This window comes from Halichoerus grypus, chromosome 13 (assembly GCF_964656455.1).
Source record: "Halichoerus grypus chromosome 13, mHalGry1.hap1.1, whole genome shotgun sequence".
Classification (NCBI taxonomy): Eukaryota; Metazoa; Chordata; class Mammalia; order Carnivora; family Phocidae; genus Halichoerus; species Halichoerus grypus.
In genome coordinates, this window is record NC_135724.1 from 67,971,105 (window position 1) to 67,989,932 (window position 18,828).

The 18,828-nt window shown below is 59.5% G+C and overlaps 3 protein-coding genes across 7 annotated transcripts; 2 read left to right on the forward strand and 1 right to left on the reverse strand.

Annotated features, from left to right (window-relative positions):
• The first annotated feature begins 926 nt into the window (after positions 1-926).
• Positions 927-3,420, forward strand: C13H22orf15 (chromosome 13 C22orf15 homolog). The gene is made up of 7 exons (XM_078060703.1): positions 927-1,101; positions 1,292-1,318; positions 1,938-2,024; positions 2,119-2,256; positions 2,495-2,569; positions 2,650-2,810; positions 3,161-3,420. The coding sequence occupies exons 1-6, from the start codon at positions 1,002-1,004 to the stop codon at positions 2,787-2,789; spliced, it is 567 nt and encodes a 188-aa protein (XP_077916829.1). The 5' UTR covers positions 927-1,001; the 3' UTR covers positions 2,790-2,810; positions 3,161-3,420.
• A 261-nt stretch (positions 3,421-3,681) lies between these two features.
• On the reverse strand, positions 3,682-5,674 carry CHCHD10 (coiled-coil-helix-coiled-coil-helix domain containing 10). The gene is made up of 4 exons (XM_036076496.2): positions 5,485-5,674; positions 5,013-5,220; positions 3,991-4,138; positions 3,682-3,890 (listed from the first exon to the last, which is right to left on the reverse strand). Exons 1-4 carry the CDS (start codon positions 5,523-5,525, stop codon positions 3,871-3,873), a joined length of 417 nt encoding a protein of 138 aa, XP_035932389.1. The 5' UTR covers positions 5,526-5,674; the 3' UTR covers positions 3,682-3,870.
• A 466-nt stretch (positions 5,675-6,140) lies between these two features.
• MMP11 (matrix metallopeptidase 11) lies at positions 6,141-18,004 on the forward strand. 5 transcript variants are annotated; one of them, XM_036076487.2, is made up of 9 exons: positions 7,862-7,889; positions 11,441-11,511; positions 12,972-13,201; positions 14,122-14,265; positions 14,345-14,478; positions 14,619-14,860; positions 14,947-15,163; positions 15,955-16,212; positions 17,155-18,004. In XM_036076487.2, the coding sequence occupies exons 3-9, from the start codon at positions 12,993-12,995 to the stop codon at positions 17,286-17,288; spliced, it is 1,338 nt and encodes a 445-aa protein (XP_035932380.1). In that variant the 5' UTR covers positions 7,862-7,889; positions 11,441-11,511; positions 12,972-12,992; the 3' UTR covers positions 17,289-18,004. The 5 variants fall into 5 exon arrangements, 4 of the variants coding, with proteins under 4 accessions (XP_035932381.1, XP_077916827.1, XP_035932379.1 ...); XM_036076488.2 differs by lacking the exons at positions 7,862-7,889; positions 11,441-11,511 and adding an exon at positions 6,141-6,361; XR_004912284.2 differs by lacking the exon at positions 11,441-11,511 and having other exon boundaries at positions 7,720-7,889; positions 16,044-16,212; positions 17,155-17,294.
• Positions 18,005-18,828: the final 824 nt, after the last annotated feature.

Consider the following 18,828-nt stretch of genomic DNA (forward strand, 5'->3'; position numbering starts at 1 on the left):
ATGGCTTTGTTCATAATTGCAAAAAACTGGAAACAATCCAAACAATAGCAGGTGAATGGATCAACAAACTGGCACATCCAGACAATGGGACCCTCCTCAGCAGTAAGAAGGAATGAGCTATTGAGTGAATCTCATGCTAAGTGAGAGAAACCAGACTCAAAAGGCTCCATGCTCTATGATTCCCTTTTTTTTTTTTTTAAAGATTTTATTTATTTATTTGATAGAGAATGAGAGACAGAGAGCATGAGAGGGAGGAGGGTCAGAGGGAGAAGCAGACTCCCTGCCGAGCAGGGAGCCCGATGTGGGACTCGATCCCGGGACTCCAGGATCATGACCTGAGCCAAAGGCAGTTGCTTAACCAACTGAGCCACCCAGGCGCCCTCTATGATTCCCTTTATATGATTCTGGAAAAGGCAGGGGCAGAACACAGAGCCGTGGCGGCCAGGGACTGGCATGGACTACAAAGGGGCATAAAGGAATTTTGGGGGGTGAGGGAGATGATCTGCTCCCCAACTGTGGTGGTGGCTCTATGAGATTTGTCAAAACTCGAAAACACGAAAAAGGGTGAATTTTACTGTATGTAAATCATACCTCAAGAAACTTGCCCAAACAAGGACAGAGGAAAGAGAGGGGAGGCTGGAGGTCAGGAGGAAGGCAGAGAGGGAGAGGAAAGACAGCACAGGGAAGAGGGCCTTAGTAGGTAGGGAACTGCAAGGGTGGTAAGAACCCCTGCTTCCGCCATGGCCACAGCCCTACCAGCTCATAGTGGGGGTTTTCCCAGGACCAGGGGCCCCGATCCAGGAATCTCCCCCCTTTCAGCCTGGGAGCTCTGTCTCTACTGGTGGGGGGATGTGGTCTTGGGCCATCCCTGGACCACAAGGCTTGAGCCCCCACTGTAGCCCTGCCTTAGGGAGTGCCCATACTCCCGCCCCAGATCCTGTTACCAGGATACTGCAGGGGAAGGCATTTCCTGCCTAGATGACTTGGCAGCTCCCACTGCCATGGAGACCAGCTTGGAAGCTGGGAGGGCCTCAGTCTTCTCGGGCTGCTCTGACCCAGCAGGCGGGAGGAAGAGGAAGCCAAAGGGACCCCTCTACACTGGTGGGGTCCAGCCCCAAGGGTAGCCAAGCAAGGACCTAAGCCCGGATCCACCCACCCATTCCCACACACATACACATTTCCTGGCAGTGCCATCCCTCCCCGAATAGATCTCAGCCGTAGATCCTTCCTTAGTTGGAAAGTCGGGGGTTAGGGGATCAAAGCCCCCACATCTGTCTCCTCTCCCCTGCAGCCATGTTTATCAAAGTGATGTTTGGAGGTAAGTGGGGTCCCCTGTCCCTCAGATGGGTAGGGGGGTGGTACATTCAGAAGCTTGCTTCCCTCTGCCCTGGGGAGATTGGGGAGGCAGTGTGGGGAAGGGGGATGCACTTGCATAAGAGGATGGGGGTGGTTAGGGAAACAGCTCTATGAAGAAGCAGACAGAATGCTTGGAGTCCCTTGAGGGGCAACCCCGATGGCTGGGTCCTGGGAAGTTCCCATGGGCTCCTCTAGAAGAGCACCCACCACATCACCATGGGGTGTGTTTTTAAATTACACAATCTCTTAATTCGGTCAGTGGTCCTCAAGCTTCAGGGTACATCAGGCGCAGATTTCCTGACTTCCGGTGGCAGGTGGGGCCGGGATGGGCGGTGGGGGTTCCAGTGCTGGAGGGAGGTCTTGTGCAGAGGCAGCATTGGAGCGGGAGGGGGGCATCCAGTGCAGGAGGCAAGAGCTGTGTGCCCTGGTCACCAGCATCTCAAGAGATGGATGGAGGAGGGTACAGTCTTAATCCTGGAGTCCTATTCCCCGCTCTGGTTAGAGAAGAGATGGGAGACAGATGGTCCCAGATCGGGGGAAGCAGAGGGTACCATTCACTCACCTCTGCCCCGCCCCTACAGCTGGCTGCTGGGAGCTGGTGAACACTTGGTGCAGCCCAGTGACCCTCACCGCCCACTTGAAGCAGAGAGGGCAGGTGCCCCCAGATGGTGAGGGGGCAGGGAGGGGTGCTGGGGAGGAGGGGCCGAGGGCCCTCCAGGCAGAGGTGCCAGCCCTGCCTTGCCTCCGTCTCTGCCTTCCCAGCGGTCATTGCCCTCCTGGCTGAAGATGGGCACTTTGTGAGTCTGGATGAGGGACTGGAGGAGGGGGCTTCCCAGGCCCCTTCCATGGGCAGTGCCCTGCTGCAGGAGCGTGGGACCTATGTCCTCGTGCAGATCATCAGTTAAGTGGGGCCCAAGATTTCCCCCTGGAGTTATGCTGGAATGTGAGAGGGGGGCCGCAGTTCCAGAGACCACCCAAGGCCCTGGCCAGCACCCCCTACTTTGGCCAGGACCTAGCCCCTGACCCTTCCCATCCAATGCCTTGTTGGCCCCAGCCAGGACCAGCAAACAGGTCCAGAGTGAGAGGTGGGGGTGGGGACCAGCAGGACAGTCAGGAATTGATCTTCCTCCCTCCACAGAGGGGGAGGGTGGGACCCCCACCCGCTATGAGTCCCTCCTGGAGAACCTGGATGACCAGTATCCAGAGCTAGCAGGTGAGTGTCACGGTTGAGCCCCAGGGGGAGGGTGCACCTTCTCCCCAGCACCCATAGGTAGGGCTTCCTGGGCCTTCCAGAGGAGCTTCGCTACCTGTCAGGCCTACACCCCATGAGTGATGGCCGGAAGAAGCGCACGAGCACTCGGCGTGGCCACCAGGAGCAAGGCCCCTCTTCAAGGCCACGAAGGATGGGCTCCTTGCCATCCAGGATCCGCTAGCTGGGGCCAGAAGCCAGCCAGGTAAGAAGGAGACATGGATACCTGGGGGGATGCTCACACCTAAAAGTCCCAGGGGACAGGCTTATGTGTGCTGATACACCACAAACACCACCCCCACACCCTGCAAACACATATACACATAAATACCCACAAGGTGGAACACACTGCATGAAGAGACATCCCCACCACTCCACTAGACGGTAAGTAACCAAGGGCAGGGACGTCCTCAGTGCCCTGGAGATATCGAATAGAGCCTGGCACACAGTAGGTGCTCAGTGCAGAGCTGATGAACTCAATGAAGGCAGCAGCCCAGAGCACGTGATAGTGAGGTCTGCCTTGGGTTTGAAGGGCCTGCTTGTCTATTCCGGCAGGTCCTGTGATCTGGCACATCACAGCCAAGTGGCTGAGCTGGACTCTGATCCAAGGGGGTTGGCTGTGACCTCTGCTGTGTGTGATCAGGCCCAAACAGCAGCCCAGGGGCATTCTTCTTGCAGAATCTGGACTTACTGAGAAGTTGCATCAGCCCGAGGGGCAAGGTCACAGACCGGATGTGAGGCCACCAAGGGGGGCCCCCCCAAGATGTGGGTGCAGAGAAAGGGATCCAGAGGCAGAGACAAGGAGGGTGAAGGAGGAAGCATCCCTGAGAGCGGGAGGCAACAAACAGGCTCGTCCCGGGATTCCAGTCCCCAGAGTCAGATGCCTTTGGGGTCCCTACTAATGCCTCACTCCTATCTGGACTGTCCAAGGTCATCAGATTACAACAGGGCTCCTCCCCCTCCCCCACCCAGATGTCAGCTTAAGGTGAAGCAATTGCACCCCACAGTTGGGACATTCATCCGTGCTCCTTGACCCCACCCCAGCAGACAGGCTAGTGAGAGGGCACACAGCAGGCTATGGTCTAAAATAAACTCTTTTAATTGCACATTTGCGTCTCCGGTCATCTGTGGGGTAAGAAACCCCCTCCTCACTCCCAATCCCAGCTACATGGGTACAATCTGACGTCATGGTCCGGCTGTCGGTGAAGGGGTGAAGGTGGGTGCAGGGCTGGCTCACGGATCTGCACCAGTCCGCACCTGTCTCTTCAGGGCAGGGAGCTCAGACCTGCGGAGAGAGGAGTGGCACAGGCTGGTGGTCAGCCTGCAGGTGCAGGATGAAGGACTGTCCCTCCCACTCCTGCCTGGGTCAGGGGCTGCTCACTCACCGTGGTTGTACTTGCACTGCTTCAGGGCCTCGCTAAAGCCCTCACACAGGGACAGGTCACTCTGAGAGGTGGAGCAGTCCAGGAACTGCTTGATCTCGTAGGCGCAGGGCCCCATCTGCAGGGGCTGGGGGCCAGTGCGGGTGGGAGCCTGGCGTATGTTAGAGGACGCAGCAATGTCAGCTCCAGGTTGGCACCCGAAAGTGGGCTCCAAAGCTGGGGGCTGCCGGCCGCTCCCCACACCCCCAGCCCAGGTGCCCCTGGGATCCCTGGCAGGCTGACTGACTCAGACTGGCCTGCCCTGTCTAGCCCCAGCTGCTCCATCTGTGAAACAGAAGAAGCCCACAGCCCTGTCAAACCCACTCAGCTTATGCTAGTGCCGGTTATGGACAGCATTTCCCAATTGCCTCATAATGGGCTCGCTGAGCAAGTAGGGCCTGAGGGGGGGAAAAGACTCTAGAAAAGCAAGGTGCTGTGGTTGTACTCTTGGAGTATAAGCCCCACCTCCACAAGTACTAGCAGCTTCCAGGCTCAGCCACAGCGATCCTCATGACCCCTGACCCTGCCACTAAGCCGCATTTGGCTCAGGACTGGGGTGCCCAGTAGGGGAGAGGTGAGCAGGAAGCGGGCTCAGAGCTGCTGGCTACCCCCTTGCCCTTGGGATGCAGGGACTGTAGGGCAGAACCTGGGAATGGGACGAACAGGGACTCAGAACTTCAAGATCCCTCCCCTCCACTAGGGTTAGGTTACCTTGGGCCAGTCTCTGAACCGCTAAGGGCTTTGGTTTCCCCATTTTTAAAGGTCTGCTTGGTCCCTGGGAGTCTAGGGACCTTGGCCTCAGGAAAGGGGCTAGGAGAGCCTGCCTGTGAGTGACAGGCGGCCAAAAGCAGAGTGAGGAATAAGAGTCCTGGGCCTGAGGAAGCTCTGAACACACCAGGGCACTTCTCGCTGGACATTCCAGTAGCACCCTACTACATGACCCTTGTGGGAAGTCGGCCTCAGTTTCTCCTGAGCCCGCTGCTCACCTGCTGAGCGGCAGGCTGGGCGGGCTCTGAGCTCCCCCCGCTGAAGGCTCCGGTCAGGGCGCTACCCACGACGTGTCCCACAGCCGAGCCCACGGCCACCCCAGCGGCCGTGGACGCCATCTGCGCCATCAAGCCGGACTGGCCCGACGGGGCCGGGGCCGGTGCAGCCGCCGAGGGCGGCGGGTGCGCGGGCGGGTGAACAGTGCGGCTGCGGGGTGGGGGGGAAGTAGGGTTAATCCCGGCCGGACCCCTGAACTGGGGCCCCAGGGGCCTGCAGCTCCCGGACACGAACCCCGTCCTCCTCCTCCCTCCCAAGGGTGGGCGACCACAGTCCTAGACACGTGGTTGCGGCACCCCCGCCCCTCCCCCCACCAAGATGGCGCAGCAGCCGCCAAGGTCAAGCTATCGCGCCCTTGCGGGGGAGCGCCCGCGCTTCCCTAGCCGCCCCCCCCCGCCCCTGTCCCGCTCACACCTGGCTGGCCGGGCGGCCGCGCTTCGGCTCCCCCGGGGCATGGTTGTGGCGGTGAGACTCGGCCAAGCGCAGGCGGAGACGGCGACAGTAGCAGCGGTTCTGTCTCGGGGACGAACCGGGCACCGCTAAACACCGCCGGCGCAAGGGGGCGGGGCCTAGGGGACACGCCTCCAGAGGGAGTCCCTGGGCGTCCGGCAGCCCTCACCTTCACCTCCGGGACCCGTCCCTTACAGCATCACCTCGTCTCAGCGCCCTTCTTAGCTGGCAGTGTTACCCTGCGCCCTCCCCGCGCCTGGCCCGAGCTGTGTGGGCCCTGGGGACACGGACCAATGCTGCAAAGTGCCGAGGGCTTACGCCGGGGCGTTGGGCCAAGTCCCTTCAAAAACCACCGCGGGGCGCAGGGAGTGGAGTTGGTTTGCTGTCCGAGCGCCAGGGCAGAAATAGACAGGGAGGCGACCGGTTGAAGCCAGCAAGGGAGGGGCACGAGGCGCCAGGCCAGGCTCTGGTCCGCCTCCTACGGACTGGGTTTACCGACTACGACTTGGCCTCAGGGTCGCGGGCCGGGGGTGGGGGAGTGTGGAGGAATAGAGCTGGGAAGAAATACCCAGAGGAAGGCCTGGCGCGACCCGTACCCAGAATCCCCGCCAGGGGGCGTCCGGAGCCTCTCTTCGACTCCATCCCGGTTCAAAGGCGCTGCAACCCTGGGAAGCCTTGCGCAGCACCCTCCTGGGGTGGGATGAACCCCCCTCCCCATGCGGCCCAGCACCCCGCCTGACACCCTACCCCGCAAAACGGATGCAGCGCCGGACAGTGACAGCGTTTACGGGACATACAAGCAGCATGCCCATTCCAAAGGTGCCCAGAGGCGTTTGCGCAGGTTTGAATCCTGTGGCCTCGCGATTTTACCACCTTGGTTCCAGGCCAAGGGAAGGGCGGAGGCACGGATTTAGGACGCTTCCCAACCCTTCAGGAACTTGAGGTTTATGTTTTTTTCTGAGTGATTTCTCGGTGACCGTATCATTACCCTTGGGCTGGGAGGAGCTCTGATTTCTTTACTCTCCCCTATCACCGTCCCGCGTGCGGGGGGTGGGTGAGGGGAGGGAGGGCTTGTGGCACCAGGATTGTAGGGAGGATGAAATCACCCCAAGCAAAAGTGAGTCACTTTAAAGAAACAGATTGCTAACACTGCAGGTGGGTCTTGTGTCTCCTGGCCCTCTAGGAGTCTCTGTGGAGCCTTCCTGGAGAGGCTATGAGGACTCCCTGGACTGGGGACCTGGAGGGAAGAGCTGAGTGGGTCTGATTGCCCTCCTGTCCCTCTTGGACTCCTTCCCTTATTCGGCCCAGGCTGGGTGCCCACAGCCTCACCTTTCAGCTTCTCAGGACCCTGCCTGGCAGGATGGGAGCCACTACCTGGATCTGGGCTCTACACGGTTGCCCATGATGGAGCAGACTGCCCTGGTGAAGTGATGAGGCCCCAGGTCATGAGAGTGGAGGATCCCTTCCAGAATATGGACACCACCCTCTCCTCTGATTTTCACCTCCTCTCTCTCAGTTCTCAGGAGGCTGGCCCCGAGGGCCCCTGTGGAGCACGTTAGTCTCTTGGGCAGCCAGTGCGTCCCCCCACCTGCCACAGGCTGCTGATAGCACCTTCCCTCCCGACCCCCACCACTTGCCTGCTGGTCTGGGAAAGCCTGATCTGGTCCCTTCCTCTTGGGCCCTCAGTTTTCCCATTTATAAATTGTCTGTAGTTCTCTTCTAGGCTGGGGGGCTGGCCAGCCTCCTCCTTATGCCTCAATTTCCCTTGGGACACATCCCTTGTCTCAGCTATTGTACCAGCTAAGGCTGTAAGGGGTAGGAGAACTTGCCCATGGGAACAACCACCTGTCATAGGCTAGCAGTAGGTCAGAGGTCAGGCCATCAGGGAGACCAGCTAGGGAAAGCCTTCCAAAGGTGGGAGTAGGGACCAGGAGGGGTGAAACCCAACTTCTCCAAGACTCCCCAAAGCACAGCGGGAAACTGAGGCACGGAGGAGCAGCAGCTAGCTTGGGTCACCCCGCACCAGGCCTCAGAGACGTCAGGCTCCGCCGGACCCCGGGAAGGACTGGGTCTCGGCCCCCGGCCCCAGCCGTGCCAGCCCCTCCCCGTCCACCTCCCCCACCCTGGCCGTGGCCACCGCGGGGAGAGTTTAGAACAAAAGGCGCGAGGGGCGGGCCCGGGGCGGGCCAGGGGCGGGGCGGAGGCTATAAGGGGCGGCGGCCCGGCGCGGCCCAGCAGGCCCAGCAGCCCCGGGGCGGATGGCTCGGGCCACCCGGCTCCGCGGCGCGGTCCTGCGCGCCCTCCTGCTCCCACTGGCGCTGTTGCTGCTCCCGCCGCCGCCGCTGCTGGCCTGGGCCCCGCGGCCCCCGGTGAGTGCCCGCCGCCGGTCGACCGCTCCTCGCCGAGGGGGTGTCGGGCACGCTGGCTGGGCCCAGTGGCCGAGCTGGACCCACGGGGGCGCCCGGGGTGGCCTGGAGTGGCCCGTTCCCCGAAACGCTTTCTGGGTCCCTGTGAACGTGAAAGATAGTGAGCTTCCCGTCCCCGGAGGTGTGTAAGTGGAGCCTGCGCCTGGATCGCTCAGGCTGGTGAGGCGGGACTCCGCGCTAGACGCACGCCCCCTCCCAGCGTGGGGACCTGCTCCTCGGCGCCCCAGCTGCAGATGCTGGGCTGTGTGCGGGGCCAGGTAGCAGAGGGAGTGGTTGCAGGGCCTCCTATTCATCCCAGGGACAAAGCCTCAGGCTGGTGTCAGCCTCCAGGTGTGTGGCCTCAGTGAGCACACCTCCAGGCGTGCAGTGAGCTGGAGGATTAAGGAAGAGCTGAGAGGGCAGCACTGCGCTGGGACAAATGGGGTCTGAGCCCAGAGGAGGTGGCAAAACCTGGGCACCTACAAGTGGCAAGTTTGGGAAGTGTGCAGCCAGGACAGCATGAGTGTGAGAGCTACGGGGAGGGTGTATGTGTGTGCATGTGTGTGCATGTATGTGTGCCAGAGAAAGTAAGAAAGAAGAGCCGAGAGTGGGCAGCAGAGACCCTCAGAAAGGAAGGGGGTGGGGAGAGAAAGGGAAGAGAGAAGAATGTGTGATCAGGAGAGAAGACAGTCTGGGTGAGAGGGCAGCAGAGTGACTAGAGGAAAGGCAGTCACGGGGTGTTATGTGATGGCCTGTGTGTGCCCAGCTGGGGCCTCGAGGAACCACTCACGAGGGTGGCCAGGCAGAGCCCGGGCAACTGCAGGCCCACAGGCCCCTTGGACCTCGGCTGTGGCAACCAGACAGCTCAGGCTAGGATGGGAACATTAGGAGGTGCGACAGGCAAGAGTCGTGGGATGGTGAGGAGGGAGATCTGACCAGCTGGGCCCCCTCTGTCCAGTCACACCAGCTCTGCACTGGCCAGCCTTGCCCCATCCTGGCTGTGGGAGCAGAAGAGGATAGGATGGGTGGGTTAGGGAAGGGGGGGCCACCTCAGTCCGGAGGCTTTGCCTCTTCCCCAACTCCTCCCAGTCCCCTTGAACTTGGGGCAGAGTCCAGAATCCCCGTGGGTAGCCAGTTGACCCCCTGGGTTCAGGAATTGGAGATCTGGGTTTGAACCACGTGCCCTAGGTGAGTCCTCTTATGTCTTAGGACCCCACCCCTCAGTCTTGGGGGGGGTGGATAACAGTGCCCACTGCTGGGCACTGAGGATTAAATGAGGTCATGGGAGGAGAGGGCACAGCCAGTCAAGCCAGACACACACTGTCACCTGTGACTGCCACTTTGACGCTCGTGCAGGGTCAGTTGGGGCCGGGTCTGAGCTAGGCTGTTGTCTGTCACTCTGAAGATATGCAGGGAGCATTTGGGGTCGCCTTCGCCGTGTTTATCCCCAGGCTGCCATCCGCAGGGCCAGAAAAGCTCTGTAAATATTTATCCATCCCAGTTCACAGCTTTCAGGGCTGATGAAAGCCCTGCAGCCTGGTGGGACCGATGCTGCGTTCCCTCCTGGAGCCAGCAGGGGAGGGGGGCAGTGGATGGACCTGCCTGTTGCCTAGTGCACGGCTTGGGCAGGTTGCTTGACTTCTCTGAGCCTCAGAGGGGCGTGGTGCTCCACAGAACAGTGCGGTGATGCTCCCCATTCTTTCTCACCGCCTTACAAAGTGCCCTCCCATCAGGGTCGCCTCCTGCTGACTAGAGGGCAGAGCTGTTACTAATTATCCCCGTTGGACCAATAGCAAACTGAGGCTCAGACTAGCCTGGCCTTACCCAGCAGTTTTCTGGTTTGGGGTCCTTTATCTCCCCTCTGTGGGGTGCCTCCCATTTTCTAGATTGGAAGTTGACCCAGGCGCTGACCCCAAGCCTCTAGTTCAGCCAGGAGACGGAGTCAGCTGAGAAGTTCCTCAAGTATGTTTGAGGCTGTGGTTTGGTGCCTCCAAGAAGAAGGTGGGGTGAGTGAGCTCAGTGCCCACCACAGGGCAGGCCAGGGGAAGCTCTTGTCTGAGGAGGAGGAAAAGGGAAGGCATCGGAAAAAGAAACACTTCTCAGGAATGTGGGTTTTGGAGATAGGCCAAGAGTTGAAGAGGTGGGGGGAGGGGGGCACTATTGGGGGGAAGGGAGGCATGAGCCCCAGGTCTAGGCCCAGCTCTTCTCTGACATGCTGTGTGACCCTGGGCAGTCCTTGACCTCTCTGGGCTCTGTTTCTTCCTCTGAGAAATGTGGTGGTGCCTGCTCCCCAGCCCTCCCAGGGCTACAGATGAGGCCAGGCATGGTCTGTGCCCACCACCCCATCTCACTGAATCCCAGAAGCCTTGGGAGGATGAAGCACACCTTAGGGATCAGCATGGGGCTTTGTGCCAGGCCTTGCAGTTAAGGTGCCTGACCCCAGGCCAGAAAAGACTCAGAAAGACGAGGTGTGGGAGGTCTGCAGGGCAGGGAGCATGTGTCCCATTCCAGTAATGGGGAAACTGAGGCCAAGAGCCATTAAATGATGGGCTCCAAACACCCAATATTTGAAAGGAGACCTTGATTCTAGCGCCTCCTGCTCACTCACTCCAAGACCAGTGAATGTGACATGGACAATGAGCCTGAGCCTCTGGCTTTGGGGGAGACCCTGCACCAGTCCCTCTTCTCTGGGCCTGCAAGCTCCCTGCTGCTAGCTGCAATTCCTGTTTATGATTTAGTCTGGGAACTTTGGGGGGGCTGGCCCCCAGGCGAGCGCTGGGAGCTGTAGCACAGTTGGCAAGAGCAGATTTCTGGGTGTGGGAGGGGAGGGCCCACAGGGGCAAGGAGCTGGGCCAGGGAAGAGGCTGCAGTAGGCAGGAGAGGAGGTTATTTAAAGCCCTCTGCTATGGTGCCATCCCCATTGGACAGAGATGTCAAAGCTAAAAAAGGGAAGGGACTTGCCCAGGGTCCTTCCCTCCAGGGTGACTGTGGCATAGGACTGGGGCCTCTGAATCTCAGACTGTGGCTCTTTCTGTTGGACTGGGAGAGTACCATGCTCCAGGGGTCTGGGCATGGACCTAGAGCTTCATGCAGGCAGGAGAGGAAGGGATGGTGTGTGTGTCCATTACCCACCCTCCCTCCATGGCCGGCTGCTCCAGGCCTCACTGGAGGGCAGAGGAGATGAGAGAATTCTGCGCAGAGGTGTGAATAGAGCTGGTAGGCTGGGCCCTGGGCTGTCTGGGGCTCCCAGGGGACAATCCAGTCCTGCCCTTTCCAGGGTTGGGGGAAGGAATCTGTTTATCCAGGAAGTCAAGGGGGCAGTGTGGGGAGGAGAAGGGGCAGGCTCTCATGGCTAGGCACACAGACCTGGGGTCCACATCCTCAATGTGAGACCTCGCTTATGTAACTTCCCCACCGTACTGGGGGTGTGGGGATGGAAGTTCAATGAGCTGACAGAGTGCCTGGGAAGTAGCAGGTGCTTAATAATTTCCCATTCCTTCTCTTCTGTCACCAAGGTGAGGCCAGCCTGGATCCCTCCTCCAGGGGAAGGGTGGCTCCAGCCTGAAGAGCACAGCAGAGGTAGCAGGTAGGGAGTGGGTTGTGAGCACAGAGAGCCTACCACCTGCCAGTTGTTACCTGGGCAAGTTGCTTAATTTCTCTGGGCTCTGTTTTCTCATCTGAGAAATGGGGGATGATGACAATGGAGTTAGTGAGAGATCCCATCAGGGGCTAAGAGCATGTCTGTGGAACTGTTGGTAGGGTCCTAGCCTAGATACAGGTGAACCACAAGTGATAAGTACTTAACTAGCAGTAAGTCCAGTGTTGACCGGAACCTATAAGCCAGTGAGGCTGGGCTCTGCCAGATAACTAACCAAGCTCTGAAATTAGAAGGCTGGTCCAGGCTTCTTCTCATACCCCAGATAGCTGTGTCCCTGGGTGTTGAAAAGACCCCTTCCTAGTGGGCTGTTCTTGGGGTTGAGTTTGGGTGGCTCTGGGAGGTTGAGTTATTGGTGGCTCCGGAATTGGGAGATGGGGGGTGCTGGGACAGTGATCAGAGTCCTGGGATGCCTAGGGCCTGGGAGAGCTGCCAGAGGCTAACGGTAAGGGTGGAGCCTGCGTGGCCTGGCTCCCACCCCAAATATGGCTATGGGGAGGCCCCAGCCACCCAGACCAGACAGGCACTTAGTCTCTAACAAACAGCATGGTTCCATGCCTCTCCAGCTTTGCGTAATATCCCTAGCCTAGCCTTTGCCTCCTGCCTGGGACACCAGAGTCCTCACCTGGCCCCGCCCGTGCCCTTACTAGGTGACCTTGAAGGGTCTCCCAACCTCCCCGAGCTTCTGCTGTTTTTAAGGTATGAGAACTGTGACCCCCGCCCTGGATGTTGCAGAGGGTGGGAGCTCCAGGTCGGAATCCCCATCTGTGGTGCTGGGGCTCCAGCAGGTCAGGGCTGGGTGGGGCTGGGCATCTGGTAATTATCTGTCCCCCCCCCCCCCCCCGCCCACACATGGATAACACTGGGGAGGTATTCTCCCCATTTGTCAGGTGAGCAAATCAAGGCTGCGCTGCAGGGCTGCAGCTCTTCTACACTGGGGAGTGGTGGTAGTGGGTGTCCTGGGTGGGAGCCCATTCAGGTAACAGGAGAGGGCGGAGTTGGTGGGGCCATGGGGGGAGGGGGAGGCAGGAAGAAAGGAAGGGGAAAGAGTATTTGCTGGGATAGGGGCCAGTAGGGGGAGCAGGGTGAGTTCCTGGGTGAGTGTGGAGAGTAGTCCAGGGCTATACCCTGACCCAGACCTTACTGGCCTAAGGGGCTGGATAGGCAGCCCAGGCCCTCCAGGAGGGGGCAGGAAGGCAGCAGGATGCCTCAGAACAAGGCCTCAGGAAATCTGAGCCAGTCCATGCCAAAGGGCCCTGCCGTGTGATGGCTTGCACACCTCGCCCTCAGTTTGCCCATCCACAGGATGGGCTGGGGTTGAGCATGGGTATGCTGATGGGCCATGAGGACCCGGGGCCTGATCAAGCCTTTGCATCCTATCTTCTGCCCAGGATGCATACCGCCGTCACCCTATGAGGAAGGGGCCACAGCCTTGGCATGAAGCTGCTCCTGGCAGCCTGGCACCTGCCCCTACCGCCCAGGAGACTCCCCAGCCTGCCAGCACCCCCAGACCTCCCCGCTGCGGTGTGCCTGACCCGCCTGAAGGGCTGAGTGCCCGCAACCGACAAAAGCGGTTCGTGCTGTCAGGTGGGCGCTGGGAAAAAACGGACCTCACCTACAGGTAGGGGCCAGCGGCTATTCGAGCAGGCTCTAGACCTCTACCTGTGTGTCTGTGTGTGAACTGCCACCCTCTTCTGCTTCTTGACACATGCGCTGGAGCTAGATCTCTGTGGTTCACAGACCTGTGTGTCCACTGACCCCCGAGCCATCCGTGGACTAACTCCCTAAACCTCAACTTAGATGCACACACAGGCAACACCCTACCACAGCCAGGCCTGCCCACAGCGGAGGGGCAGTAGGTCTGTCAACATCTAAAGTCTCAGCACACAGCTGGTGGCTCCATGGACATGTGGGGCAGGGCCTCAGTCACCCAGGCAACCTCTAGTGGGGACCTAGCAAGTGCCAGGCCCTGGGACTCTGCGGTAAATGAAGGAAACATGGCCTGCCCTCTCGGGGAGCTAGGCATTCACCATGTCAGTGTTCAGACCTACCATCAGTACTTGGAATCCATGCGGGTGGGAACGGTGGTGAGCGAGCAGGACAGGTCACACTGGGAGTGACGCAGAAGCTGAGACTTCTGCAGGTGGGGAGTTGGCCCGGGACAGAAAGCATGTGAAGGATGATGGTGTCACACAGATCGGAGCTCAGAAATGTCCTGGATGGGGAACTGAAACCAAGGTGGGGTCAAGGGGCCCGGGTCTCCCCACAGTGAGTGGCACAATCAGGTCTAGAAGGTGGGTCTTGGGGCTCCTGGTTCTGCATTCTTTCCACCAAATGCAGACACCTATGTGCACCAAAGGACATACAAACCCACACAAAGATGTTCCCCCGTGGAAGAGGGACCACAGCTGAGGCCCAGAGCACACCTGGCTTGTGTCCCACATGCATGCATCCCCACTGAGCATCCAGGGGCAACTCCTGGCCCATCAGCCAGCAGGGGGCTGTCCCAAGCGAGGCCAAGGCCCCTCCTCCTCCCCCCAGGATCCTTCGGTTCCCGTGGCAGCTGGTACGGGAGCAGGTACGGCAGACGGTGGCAGAGGCCCTACGGGTGTGGAGCGAGGTGACACCACTCACCTTCACCGAGGTGCATGAGGGCCATGCTGACATCATGATCGACTTTACCAGGTGAACCAGTGGCCTAAGACCCCGCCGGGCACCAGCCCCACCGGTCAGTAGCCACTGACTCTGCCCCACCCACCCGCAGGTACTGGCATGGGGACAACCTGCCATTTGATGGGCCTGGAGGCATCCTGGCTCATGCCTTTTTCCCCAAGACCCACCGAGAAGGAGATGTCCACTTCGACTATGACGAGACCTGGACTATCGGGAACAACCAGGGTACGGGCTGGGGACCCGTTTTCCAGATGGGGCAACTGAAGATCATAACGAACGGGGACAAGTCCTTGAGCTGGGCTCTGGGGCTTGGGTGTCCTTGCGGTAGGAAGTTTGGGGATTGCTGGGCTATCTCCCTTTTTCAGGCACAGACCTCCTGCAGGTGGCGGCTCATGAATTTGGCCACGTGCTGGGACTGCAGCACACGACGGCTGCCAAGGCACTTATGTCCCCTTTCTACACCTTCCGCTACCCGCTGAGCCTCAGTCCAGATGACCGCAGGGGCATCCAGCACCTCTATGGCCGACCCTGGCCAGCCCCTACCTCCAGTCCCCCAGCTGTGGGCCCGCAGGCTGGGGTGGACACTAACGAGATTGCCCCCCTGGAGGTGAGGCTCTGCTCCCAGCTCCCTTCACCCTCTGGCCTCCGTGGCTCCGACGTGGGCTCTTTCTTAGCCCTTCTCTCCCACACCAGCCGGAAGCCCCCCCAGATGCCTGCGAGATTACCTTTGATGCGGTCTCTACCATCCGTGGCGAGCTCTTCTTCTTCCAGGCGGGCTTCGTGTGGCGGCTGCGTGGGGGCCGGCTGCAGCCTGGCTACCCCGCACTGGCTTCTCGTCACTGGCAGGGACTGCCCAGCCCCGTGGATGCAGCCTTTGAAGATGCCCAGGGCCACATCTGGTTCTTCCAAGGTGAGGGGGATGGGGTTCCTGCTCAGGAGACTTCCAGGAGCCAGGAACATCATGGCCAAGGAGAGGGCCCACCAGCCAGACATACTGGGCAGGGGGAGGGTGCCCTGAAGCCTGAGGGCCAAGGGAGAGCATGGCTCACTTCTCCAGGTGCAGCTGGGAGCCTCCCAGAGGAGGTGGCTCTCAAGATGGGAGTAGAATAGAAGGTATTACCAGTGGGCCATGCATCAGTGCATTCAACCCTTGAAGCCTGGGTGATTAGTATGCCTGTTCTAGAGACAAGATCTCTGGGGAGTAGATGTGGTGAAGTGACTCACCTGAGGGCACAGTGTGGAAAAGACAGAGCAGGGATTCCATCTAGTTCTGGCAACCCCAGAGCATGTGCTGTAACTTTCAACTGGGAGAGACAAGAGTCTGGAACATTCTAGGTGGCAGGGACTTCAGCAACAGAGGCCCAAGCCTGCCGCGGCACGGGTAGGGCCCAGGGACTGGTCAGAAGCACTTGTCGCAGGTAGCTAAATTCCAGGGGATGGAGTGGGGTGGGAGCTCAGGAGGCCTCCCTCCTGTCTAGAATGAAAGGTACCTCCCAGAGCACGCATCACCCCAGCTTATCCCCACTGGCTCTGACTTCCCTCTGGGGATAAAGGGTGCCGAGCAGGATTACTGGCCCAAGTGTTTTATGGACAAGGAAACCGAGGCTGGGGAAGTCTGTGGCAGTGGGGGTGGCCACATGGGTCCCCAGGGGCTGGGCATAGCAGTCGGGCAGCTCCATTGCAGCCTCCCCTCTCCGGCAGGTGCTCAGTACTGGGTGTACAATGGCGAGAAGCCAGTCCTGGGCCCTGCACCCCTCTCTGAGCTGGGCCTGCTGGGGTCCCCCATCCAGGCCGCCTTGGCCTGGGGCCCCGAGAAGAACAAGATCTACTTCTTCGGAGGCGGAGACTACTGGCGCTTCCACCTCAGCACCCGCCGAGTGGACAGCCCCGTGCCCCGCCGGGCCACTGACTGGCGAGGGGTGCCCTCTGAGATCGACGCCGCCTTCCGGGATGCTGACGGTGCGTTGGGGTGGAGAGGCTGGTATGAGTGGTGCAAGAGCCACGTCTCCCACCCGGTGGTGGCTGGGCCTTAGCTCCTCATCACAGGTCCTCTGTCCAGTGCTTTCCCCATCCCCCCTCCTCCTTGCGCCAGGCCAGTGCTATGCCCCCATGCTACAGATGGGAAGACTGAGGGCCAGAGTCATAACTGGTAAAATAATAACTGCTGCATGCTGAGGACCGATGATGTTCTAGGCACAATGCTAAGCTCCCTGTGTGTCTCTGGCAGTTCTCAGAACAGCCCTCTAACATAACACCTGCTATGAAGCCAGTTTCCAGAGGGGCAAACAGAGATTCAGGTGATGAGGGCCACTCAGGTGGATCATGGGGAGCCAAGCCTCCCACCCAGGCAGTGCCGGCCCCTAACCACCAAACCACCTGGCTGGCCTCCCACAATCTCTAAGGACTAGAGTAGGACTGACTTGCAGTCCAGAACTTTCTCCCCTGTACCCCCAAGCTTGCTTCTGTGCTCTCCCACCTCAGGACCTGCTGGCAGAGCAATCCTGTGGTGGCTCTGGGGCTCTGGGTCACCTGCATGGTCCACCTTGCCTCAGGATGTCTGTCTATAGTCTGGCTGGCAGGTACAGGAGTAGACTGACGTGGGGGGGGCGGGGAAGGGGTGTGGTGAGGGGAGGGAGACTTGCTTTCCCGGGTTGAGTTTCTGAGACTCCTGGCATCTGTCAAGCTGGACAATAGTCCAGCTTAGACCTGGGGGCAGGTAGGATTCCGAAGGATGGAAAGTTCTGGAATGGCCACCCTGTGGCCTGCAGGTTTCAAGGAATTCAATAGTGGTCAAGCCCTGGCAATCTGACCTCCCCCTGTGCCTGTCCCTGGGCACATCCTGACTGGCAGGTGCAGGGCCCAGTGTCTACTCACCCCAGCCTGACCCTCCTCTCTCCTCAGGCTATGCCTACTTTCTGCGCGGTCGCCTCTATTGGAAGTTCGACCCTGTGAAGGTGAAGGCCTTGGAGGGCTTCCCCCGCCTCGTGGGCCCTGACTTCTTCGGCTGTACCGAGCCTGCCAACACTTTCCACTAACCACAACTTCTCTCAGGGCTCCTGACCCCTGCCAGGCCACTGATATCAGATAGAGACCAGTGGCCATCTTTGTGGCTGTGGGCTCAGGCACAGGATAGAGCCTGTGTTTCCTCAGGGGGGTGGGGAGGGGGTGCTGTCATCTTGACAACTGCAGGGAGGGCCACGCAGGTCGTGGTCACCTGCCAGCAACTGTCTCAGACTGGGCAAGGAGACTCTGGTGTTCCTTGAGGGTGAGGGTTTTCTCAGGCCAGCCCCACTCAACCTGTGCAGGTCACAGTCAAACCCTGCTGCCCTCAGTCTCCATCCCTGTCCCTCAGGTTAGCACCTCAGCAGGGCTGGGGGAGCTGAAGCCCTTATTCTGTCCCTGCTGTGAGGTCCCTGCAGGGTGCTGACACAGGGGGGCCCTTCTGCCTTTTCCTGAGAGGTCAGCTCTGGGTAGGTGCTTGGAACTGGCTGCCTTCTAGTTGGTGATCCTAGAGGTGTGTTCCCCAGGATGCAGGCCAAAAGGTCCAGAGTCAGCTGGGGGAGGGGGGTGTTTCCTGCTGGAGACCCGGGCCCTGGGAGCCCCAACATACCTCAATCCTGTCTTGGGCTAAATCCTTCCCAGCCCTCATTCCAGCACTGGGACCCTCCAAAGTCATGTAAATGTGTGTACAGTGTATACAAAGCCTTTTTTTTTTCTACTGAGGACTGTCATTAAATATGGTTATTTTCTACTTGCCTGCCTGAGTTCTTTCTGCAACTATGAGGCCAGGAGGGGAAAAGAGCTGGGGAGGTGGGAGCAGGCTCAGGACCTACTCCACCCACCCACCCAAGCTTCTGGTCCTTGGGGCCGGACACAATGCGGACGGCTCCTCTTGCTCCATTCCTCCATCTTGTTTGGCTGGACACCTGGAGTGGCTGTGTAATTGATTCCAGGCTTCCCCTGCTGGCCCCTCAGGGCATCCTCCACGAAGTGGTGGTCACTTTATCCGATCATGTCCCACCCCAGCCCCGATCCTGTAATACTTTGTTTCTCACTGCTGTCAGGACACAGAACAAAACTCAATGGTTACCACAGCCGACCCCACTTAACTCTGAAGGGTGGCCTTGCCCTGCCACCAAGCCTCACCTATCACAGCTGCAATTGTACTAGACTGAACCACGTGAAATTGTCAGCAGTGGGCCGTTTTTGATCTGCTGCCTTGTGTAGCCGGACACGCGGACGCTTTGATGCTTTCATTAGTGTCAGCTCCACTCCCAGCTGTAAGCTCTGCAGGGCAAGGCTATCTAGTTTCGCTCACCACCCCACAGCTGCGCCTGTTGTAGGCACAAAGTGCAGAGTTAAGGAAGGAATGGAGAAGTTTGCCTCCCTTCCAGCTCACTGATGCCCCAGCCAAACCAAACACCACCTGGGTCCTGGAATGCTGCCAAGCCTGGGGAAACTTTGCCCATGCCACTTCCCCACCCAGTGTTGTCATTCTGCCCATCTCCACAGCCGCAGGAACAGCTGTGGACCCGGAAATAGGGTATCTGTTCCTAGGATCCCTCTTATCTACTT

Excerpts from the sequence above, each read along its gene's own strand:
- C13H22orf15 (XM_078060703.1), top strand. The coding sequence starts at position 1,002 with ATGGAGACCAGCTTGGAAGCTGGGAGGGCCTCAGTCTTCTCGGGCTGC. Across the intron at positions 1,319-1,937 it reads TATCAAAGTGATGTTTGGAG|CTGGCTGCTGGGAGCTGGTG; the intron begins GTAAGTGGGGTC and ends CCGCCCCTACAG. Across the intron at positions 2,570-2,649 it reads CCAGTATCCAGAGCTAGCAG|AGGAGCTTCGCTACCTGTCA; the intron begins GTGAGTGTCACG and ends TGGGCCTTCCAG.
- CHCHD10 (XM_036076496.2), bottom strand. The coding sequence starts at position 5,525 with ATGCCCCGGGGGAGCCGAAGCGCGGCCGCCCGGCCAGCCAG. Across the intron at positions 5,221-5,484 it reads GCGGCCGCCCGGCCAGCCAG|CCGCACTGTTCACCCGCCCG; the intron begins GTGTGAGCGGGA and ends CCCACCCCGCAG. Across the intron at positions 4,139-5,012 it reads CCCAGCCTGCCGCTCAGCAG|GCTCCCACCCGCACTGGCCC; the intron begins GTGAGCAGCGGG and ends AACATACGCCAG.
- MMP11 (XM_036076486.2), top strand. The coding sequence starts at position 7,779 with ATGGCTCGGGCCACCCGGCTCCGCGGCGCGGTCCTGCGCGCCCTCCTG. Across the intron at positions 14,861-14,946 it reads ACGAGATTGCCCCCCTGGAG|CCGGAAGCCCCCCCAGATGC; the intron begins GTGAGGCTCTGC and ends CTCCCACACCAG. Across the intron at positions 15,164-15,954 it reads CCACATCTGGTTCTTCCAAG|GTGCTCAGTACTGGGTGTAC; the intron begins GTGAGGGGGATG and ends CCTCTCCGGCAG.